The 9394-nt window shown below is 37.2% G+C and overlaps 1 protein-coding gene across 3 annotated transcripts in view; it reads left to right on the forward strand.

The window, feature by feature from the left end:
• slc5a6b (solute carrier family 5 member 6) overlaps positions 1–8002 on the forward strand; it is a 22356-nt gene extending 14354 nt beyond the window's left edge. The window contains exons 9-16 of one of the 3 annotated variants that reach the window (XM_030127256.1): positions 137–225; positions 4519–4631; positions 4733–4803; positions 4893–4979; positions 6348–6520; positions 6609–6715; positions 6791–6912; positions 7364–8002. In XM_030127256.1, coding sequence (XP_029983116.1) covers positions 137–225; positions 4519–4631; positions 4733–4803; positions 4893–4979; positions 6348–6520; positions 6609–6715; positions 6791–6912; positions 7364–7510 — 909 coding nt within the window. In that variant the 3' untranslated portion in view covers positions 7511–8002. Of the gene's footprint in view, positions 1–136; positions 226–4518; positions 4632–4732; positions 4804–4892; positions 4980–6347; positions 6521–6608; positions 6716–6790; positions 6922–7360 lie in introns of all 3 variants that reach the window. The other 2 variants (XM_030127257.1, XM_030127258.1) reach the window with 2 other exon arrangements.
• The last annotated feature ends 1392 nt before the right edge of the window (positions 8003–9394 follow it).

A 9394-nucleotide genomic window follows, 5' to 3' on the forward strand; every position in this document is an offset into this window, starting at 1 on the left:
TTATGTCCACACTAGCTTGCATTTTCCTTTTTCTATAAGGTTTCCTGTGAGTGGCAGTTATTATAACTCTGCAAAAGCTCAAGGTTCTAGGATATTGTGTTTACAGATGATGTCTGCTCTTTGTTTGTGTCAACAGATGGTCATATACTTTGTGATGGACATGCTTCAGGGTCTGCCTGGACTGCCTGGACTTTTTGTCGCATGTTTATTCAGTGCAGCTCTCAGGTATTTTACTGTTCAAGCACTATGTAGTTTTTTAAGTTTTTCCTTAACAAGTTTCCCTCAAAGTTAAGACCTGATCAGAATAATGTTTGTCTTGGTTTAACCCAAAAAGGGCAGTAATTTAGTGTTATCTAGTTTACAATTGGGTGCTTCTATGAAACTGGTTCTAAAAACAGGACATGGGGCTAAAAATTCAAACCAGATGTAGACTGTTATGAAGCCGGTTTGGAAGCACTTTGGGTCTGTTTTAAAAATAAATACTTACTGAGATAAATGAGAAACTATTTTTTAGATAAAACATATTTTTTATATTTATACAAAAATCTGTGTGCAACATGGTCTAAAGGACATGAAAATTACACATTGCTACTTTTTAAAATATCTTTTTATTCTCTCACAGGTACATTTTGGGAATTGAACTAATTTTGCAAGGCAGAGTGTTTCATAAAAATGGCAAAATCATTTGGGATTTATATGTGTTTAACTGGGCAGGTTCTGTAAGTAACACCAGTGGACACGATGGGTTCCACACAAAACCTGGAATGAGACTGAGATTCATGAAAAATCCCCGTCTGGATTAGAAAAACCACTTGGATCAACACAGTTAACACAGTGTCTTTATATATAGCGCTATATAAGACCATTTACAGCAATGTGTTCCAGATCAAATCCACTGACACCTAGGGAGTTTTAACTGTCCCAATTTTGGTCCCATTTTTGGCCCCAATATTTTATTAAAAATTCATTAATTTTGGGATGGCTCAGAGCAAGAATATAATTTTTGTTTTGCATTTATCTGAGGTCATCATTAGGTCCATCCTGGGGGGAAATATGTCTACATTTCTCTTTTATTATTGGGTCTAAAAAAGCTGGCAAAGTGCCAGGTACCAAAATGTACCCAGTTTCATAGAAGCACCCAATTATCTTTAATTTAAAATTCCAAATGAATCCTTGACTAGGCAGGGCATCAGTGAGTAGGAGGGGCAAAATGTTGTCTGATGGGGCGGCGGTATTAGTGACTGTTGTGCTACTTTTTTTCACTTGTTTTGTTATTGTTCCTAATGGGTGTTAGGGTTTGTTATTTTCTGGAAACATAATCCTGCATTCAAGGATGGATACTAACTGTGTGTGAAAACACTAGAACACATAAAGACCACAGTAGCCTCTGTAGTGTCCATTCACCAAACAGCAGACAGGACTTCAGTCAAACAGAATGTGTTTGACATGGAACAAGAGCCTGTGTTTACATCAGCAGCATTTACATTCAAGATTATACAAGCCCTTATTTTTCCCTTTTTGGAGAAACGTGTCTATACAATTGAAGGAGTAAGACCACAGTTTAATTACCTCCGCCAAGGAGGTTATGTTTTTGCCAGGGTTTGTTTGTTTGTTTGTTTGTTTGTTTGTTTGTTTGTTTGTTTGTTTGTTTGTTTGTTTGTCTGTTAGTGTGCAACATAACTCAAAAAGTTATGGACAGATTTGGATGAAATTTTCAGGGTTTGTTGGAAATGGGATAAGGAAGAAATGATTAAATTTTGGTGGTGATCGGGGGTGGGGGGGCCCATGGGGGGGGTGGGGGGGCACTGCTCATTAGTGTGCAACATAACTCAAAAAGTTATGGACAGATTTGGATGAAATTTTCAGGGTTTGTTGGAAGTGGGATAAGGAAGAAATGATTAAATTTTGGTGGTGATCGGGGGTGGGGGGGCCCATGGGGGGGGGGGGGGGGGGGGGGGCACTGATCACCCTTGGCGGAGGTCTGCGCTCTCCGAGTGCTTCTAGTTTCATAATGTTGATGAATCATGCAGATGGTTGATCTGAACACAACACATATCAGATAATGTGAGTCCTACTGTTTTGATTCACTTCTAAGTTTAATATTTCCTTAATGAACAGGACAGACCTTGTACTGTACATTCAACAGAATCACAGCTGTTTCTTAAAACTCAGCATCGGTTAACCAAAATTAAAGCTGATGATGATTCACAAGTAGTTTGGATTGTACAGTCAGTGAACATAAATGTGTGACAGTGACAGTGGAACAGACTGTTTTTGGAGAAGGATGACCTAAATCTCCTCATGATGGATCTCTTCTGTTTTATAGACAATAATGATCACCTTGTACAGTAGATATTTCATTCAATCATGGACAAAAAAAACCCAGATGGAACCTTAACCCTTTCATGCATGAATTATGATAACCTTAATCAAGATTTTTTTCCTGAGTGTTTTTATTCCTCTTTAGGCATGAAAAAAACAATATGATTTATTTATTTATTTATTTATTTATTTTTTAATGAACCTATTTTTCATGGAGTTACTCAGCTGGACACCATGCATTTAATTTTTGAAGCAAAGAAACATGCATTTACTGACATACTGTGTGAAAACTATGAAATAAAAACATTTTTAATGCCGCTAATCTGATGTTTTCTCACATTTTATCATTTTATAGTAGGTATTACTCACTGAGATAATATGCAGAAAAACCAACTACTTTTTGTTTAAAAAAAAAAACCTTGCTAATTACAGTCTTATACCAATTAGCAGTTGATTTACACTCAAATATGTTACTGAAGATCAAGTTTATCAAGAACAGGAAAGTTACTCTAATGGTATTAATTGCAGTGTATGTGATGATGCATAAGTGTTCACTGTGTTGGTTGATACGCAAATAAAACAATAAATTCCATGAATATACAAGAGAACAGCTGGAGAATAGCTTGATTTCCTTTTCTTATTTGTCAGACAGATGGAAAAAGAGTTCATTCTTCTACCTTGACAGGTTTTGGCTACAACCTGTAGCCTTCCTCAGAAGGGTCACTTGTTGTTCCTGTGACGTGTCATTGTCAGTTGTTTTATCCTGTTTTGCCAGGTCTGACAAAAAAGAAAACAAAAGGAAATCTGTATAAGTTCTAGTAGACAGTATGAACCTAACTGGATGATTCAGGGAGCTTTGAACAGCTGTCCACTGTAGTGACCACTATGCATGAAAGGGTTAAATATGTCAAGTCTTCTAATAATTTTTGCTACCACTGTATATACAGGGTGTCCCAAAAATGTATACACACTTTAAATAATTGTAAAGTAGGTGTTTATAAAAATGTATTTAATTTTTAAAATGTAATAGAATTTACAAACATCATTTTATGGTTTTGTCACCGCCTGTTCTCAAACTGACGTCCGTTCTGGTCCAGACTCTGCTGACAACGCCAAGCAATGGGATCGCACACATCACCAAACAATTCCCTTGGTATATGCGTGCATTCACGTTCAATGGCTGCTCTCAATTCAGCGACTGTTGCAGATCTCATAGCGTAGACTTTGTCTTTTAGGTATCCCCATAACGAAACCCCTCCGTCTAGTCCACCTGTTTGGAAAGTTCACCAGACCTCACACCACTAGACTTTTTTTTATGGGCATACCTAAAACATAAACTGTGCGCTCTGAGACCTGCAACAGTCGCTGAACTGAGAGCAACCATTGAATGTGAATGCACGCATATACCAAGGGAATTGTTTGGTGATGTGTGCGATTCCATTGCTTGGCGTTGTCAGCAGAGTCTGGACCAGAACGGACATCAGTTTGAGAACAGTTTGTGACAAAACAATAAAATGATGTTTGTAAATTCTATTACATTTTAAAAATTAAATGAATTTTAATAAACACCTACTTTACAACTATTTAAAGTGTGCATACATTTTTTCGGGACACCCTGTATATATAAAAACATACAATAACACAAAAACATCTTATAATCATAAATTGAACAGATGCTCTATGTGAAGATATCACACATGTAAATATTCATAAATATTGCACATATGCTGTTAAATTCAGTTTTAACAGATGATTATTCTTTTCTTTATTTATTTGACCTTTATTTAATCACATAAGTCAGTGTAGAACCCAGTCTTATTAACAGAATATTTTCACAGCAGCCATTTTCATCTGATTTGACGACATGGTTAGGATGTTCCACTGTTGTTGTACCGCTATCATCAAATCAGAGCAAAGTTGAAAAGTATCGTTTCACTGATGATCAGAAACTGAAAACATATATAATAGTGAACATTCAGAGGAATGCCACAGGGTACTGCAAAGATAAAACAACACATTTAATAATCCACTCATAGCTTTAAACCACTTCTTTTTACCAAAAAAAGTATTTTTGCCACTCTCTGACCTACAAACTGTCATTTGTGTGAGGTGACTGATGTTAAAGTACCATGGTTTTGTTATTTGATGTGAAGTATTGTAGTATTTTAAGTATCATGTTTTTCTTTTCCACTGCAGCACCATCTCATCTGCGTTTAACTCTTTGGCCACTGTGACAATGGAAGACCTGATTAAACCACATTTTCCTGCCATGACTGAGAGAAGAGCCACCCTGCTCTCCAAAGCCTTAGGTGAATTCTGTGAAGGTTTTCGAAGCAACACGATGCAAAGTCAAACCTGAAACTAAACAAAAACAGACATGGGTCTAAAGCTGTTGTTTCTGTTGAATCAGCTGTGTGTTATGGCCTGTTGTGTCTGGCCATGGCCTTCCTGACTCACCTGATGGGGGACTCTGTTCTTCAGGTAAACCCACTGCCTGGACCATCAAATACTCACCACCGGTCATGTTTCTCATTACATTTGTATTGACCTGTGTTCTGTTCTGACTTCAGGTAGCTTTGAAGATCTTTGGGATGGTTGGTGGTCCCATTCTTGGTCTGTTTTGTCTGGGGATGTTTTTTCCATGGGCCAATTCCACTGTGAGTTAAACCTCATGTAGCCACACATGACGACACAAAGATAAATCAAACTTTCTTGACAATAACTATATAGCTGTAACTATGTGCTGTAGTATTCAAGACGTCTTTCTATAGTACTTCTGAAGTATTTTGACTGAGTTTAGTTGTAGCCTGAGAGAAAGCGCTCTCTTGATCGGTCTCGAATCTGTCTGTGCATTGGTTGATGCTCTGACTTATAACGTCAGTACTGTGATTTGAAAAAAAATATTCGAAGTGTAAAACCATTTGCAAACTCTTGACTCTGCTTGAGAGTTATTCCCATATTACCTATTCACATACTTATTCTGCATAAACTTAGTTTATATAAATATTCATCACTAATGTATATAAAGTTGCATTACATCAATGCTTATAAAGTTATATTACATCAGTGTTAGCTACTGTATATAAAGTTCAATTACATCAGCTTTAGTTAATGTGTATAAATCAATGTTATATTCATGTTAGTGCAAAAACAGGAGGTGTTCCAGGAAATAGATGGTGCCACATACCCCCAATCTGTTCAATGGCCATGTCTGGCCTGTGGATCTGAAACACAAAAACATTTACATTAGAGTAAAAGTAGATAAACCTGTTACATTAATGGAGGTTACATCACAAAAACGTTGTCTAATGTATATAAAATTAGGTCACATCAGGTTTAGCAGCTGTAAAATCCTGTTCCATCAGTGTTAGTGCAGCCTCAGTGTACATTAAGTTCCACCATTTAAGACCCTGTGAAACCTTTGTGCTTTGTCATCTTTGTAGCTCACTGTAGATTAGATACTCAAAGAAAATAACACCTTTAGAGGTTTAATCACCTTAAAGGTCACTTTCATGTCATCCAGTGATACAATAAAAGTTCTAGCTTGGTCTGATCATACTGTACAATATCAGTCAATGTCAATTGTGGCCTGAGGGCATGATTTACATTTTCAGGTCTGATTATGATTTTATATATTAGTATAGATGCAACAATTAACCTTCACTGTGGAAATCAATAACCTTATGTCGTGCAGATGTGGAAGTGATAAGGATAGACAGGATGATGAAGGACACATCAGAGGGACAGGTCAGGTTGGACATTTGGACACAAAGTGACATGGTTGACATGTGCAGGGATGGTGAATACAGTGGCAGAAGGATGATGGTGTTCTCTACCAGGCAGGAGGCCCAGAGCAGATTTATGGATGTGGTGAAGGGGGGCATAGAGGTAGAAGATGGAGGGGGCGGGGTCAGATGGAAGCAGATGACTGGCTGTGGTAATAGATGCAGATACCTGTTGTCAAACCACCGGTGAAAACAGTCCAGCATGTGTTTGTGCAGTCAGTGTTTTTGTTTTTTTCCCAGGGTGCCATTGCTGGTCTAGGTGCAGGTCTGACTGTGTCGTTCTGGGTCGGTATCGGGAGCATCGTCACCCGGACCCCCGGTACCAGGGTGTTGCTGTCGGACTGCAGAGCTTCACCCATGACAAACAACACCACTGCCATCTTCACAACTGCAGCCACCAGCGTCCCTTTAAGGTGTCGACACACACCTGCGTCTGCTCAGTCGGGTTGTGTCTGTGTATGTCATGTCTAAAAACACAAGCCTTTGGTGTTTTTATTTCAGCAGACCATCTGGACTGAGGAGGTTTTACTCCTTGTCCTACATGTGGTACAGTGCATTTACCTGCTTCACAGTCATCCTCATCGGCCTCGTTGTCAGTTTTCTTACAGGTCGGTTCACATGAGCTTTTCCCGTCCACACATTGATCAGCTGATACATATTTAATAGGAACGTGTGCTTTTCAGGCCCTATGAAGGAAGAGGACGTGACGCCAGGTACTGTCTACCCTCTGATGGGGAAGCTGCTGTGTTTTCTACCTGACAGTGTCAGACAGAAGCTGTGTTGTGTGACACCTCTGGGACAAACCGTATGTAAATTGATGCTATTTCCATATCAAATATATTTGATTATTATCACGTTAAACTACATGCGTCAACAGTCTGATCAAAGATCACATCAAACATATTTGATACAACTGCACCAAGAGAAATGCAACTAAATTTTACTTTTATTTTGTTTAAAGCCAATAATACTATATCAGTAGAACATAATGAATGGAAAAAGACAAATTGTACTAATTTCTATGACAATTAATTGTCAACCAAGATTTCACTGCTATGATGGCCATAGTTGTATTTTTTTTTTTTTTTTAATATATATTTTTTTAAGATAGCACTGTACCTTCATGTTACTTCTGTACAAACTCCATCCACTGAAAAGTTTGGACATTTTCTAAAACACAATAAGGGCAAAGATGACCTTTTATGATGTTTTCACTCACCAACTTGCATTTCTTCTTCTTCTTCTTCTTCTTGTAGGTGTCAACAGAGCAGAGGCAGCGTCAACAGTATAAGGAGTCCAATGGTTCAACCGTCGCTGAATTGGACCAGTTTTCAGAGGAAGAGGACGATGCTTTTCTACATGAAAACACGACTCCGTTTATGGAACATGAAACAGCCATTTGACACTACATCACCTCATGTCACATAAGTACCATGGAAACATCTTTACACATTGCACTAGAAAAATGTATTATTGATTGTGCTCTAAGGATGAATATTGACTATCAAATGTTGAAGGAATGATCTACTCTAGAACTACATGCGATTTATCATTGTTTTACTGATCATTCAATGTTGGACTTACAGTACAAACATAATTTTTCAACTTCAGGGACATAGAAACTGATATGTATTTTCTCACCTCCTTCCAAAGCCATGTGTAAAACTGCACTAGACCTTCTGAAAATGACTGGATGTCCAAAGAGGCGTGAATACCTGAAAATGGTTTTCTACTGATGTTTACTCTGTATTTGAGTGTATTTACTGATGCTGCGCTGTCGTATCATCAGTTCAGTGTCAGACTCTCATCAGATCGTAGTGCCTCACTTTTTAAGAATTGAATGCAGGTGCAAAACAGTTTTGTAAGTATTAAACATTTTGTAGTTACAATTTTAACTGTTTTGTCCACTGGTTTATTTTCTGTTTTATTCAGCTTCAAACCATCTACCTGTTGAGATCAGTTTCTGAAAATATACTCTGTGTTCTTAGTTCTCTTTTAGGAAACTGGGACTGTTCTGATATTAATGTGGGTAACTCTAAAGTTACATAAGTACATTTATATTTTGCCCATGAATATAATTTATATAACCATCCTTAATGTAACATTTTATATGTCACATAAATATGAATTATCAGTGATGGCTGGTTTTATTATCAACTGGTTTCATACAATGGAAGAACATCTGATAATATTGGTGATAAAATTTGACAAATTATTAATGGTCCTACAAGAAACAGAACACCTGCCAGATCACACAGTGATGTAATTTTCACTGACATTGAGGAACCATCTTAAAAGTCACCTTTTTCTGGAAAACAGTTATGCATTATTACAAAGTACAAACTTATGCTGAGAAGTTTCCAAATATGAGGAGTGGTGGAGAAGCAGAGGAGTAAAGATCTTTCTCTGATACTTAAAACCTGGACAACATATGACAAATAATCATTTCGATACTTCCACTGTACAGTTGACTTTCATCATCATCACTTCCACTGCCTGGCCCCAAAAAAAGTTGCACATGCAGTGTTTGACTGCACCACTTTTGGATTTGATTACAGGAAACATTCACTGTCACATATTTTTTGCCACATAAAGCTTATGTAGTGTCCAAATAAGGGTCATAATATTTTTTCCATCCATGGTTGCATTAATTTTTAATTACTGATGATGGAGAGTTGAACCGCTGCATCAAGTCTTCATCACATCCCAAATTAGAGTCTGGACTTTATGGGGGCTAATCCATGTGTGAAAATGATGTGTCATTCTTCCTGAACCACTCTGTCACAAGCCTGATGATCCTGATCAGTCCTGGTATTGTCCATTTTTTTTTCAATCCAATCCAATCCAACTTTATTTGTAAAGCACTTAAAAACAACTGCAGTGGATCAAAGTGCTGTACAGAAGAATAATCAAAACCAAAATAGAAGAATAAAATACAGAATAGATTTAAAGACGTAGATACTGTACAAAAAAGAAAAACAGTGCTATACAGAAGAATAAATGAAAGCCAAATAGAAGAATAAAATACAAGAATAGATTAAAAAACATAAAAAGCCACACAATTAAAAACAACAAAATAAATAAATACAATAAATAGATAAATAAGAACAATAAACCACTACCAAATAAACACAATAGAATAAAAATAATACATTCAGACATCTCACATGGTTTCAAAAGCCAAAGAGAAAAGATGGGTTTTAAGAAGGCATTTAAAAACAGACAGAGGAGGCCTGTCTGATATGCAGAGGCAGATGGTTCCATAGTTTAGGAGCTGCTGCATTAAA

Source organism: Sphaeramia orbicularis, chromosome 22, assembly GCF_902148855.1.
Source record: "Sphaeramia orbicularis chromosome 22, fSphaOr1.1, whole genome shotgun sequence".
NCBI classification, from domain to species: Eukaryota; Metazoa; Chordata; class Actinopteri; order Kurtiformes; family Apogonidae; genus Sphaeramia; species Sphaeramia orbicularis.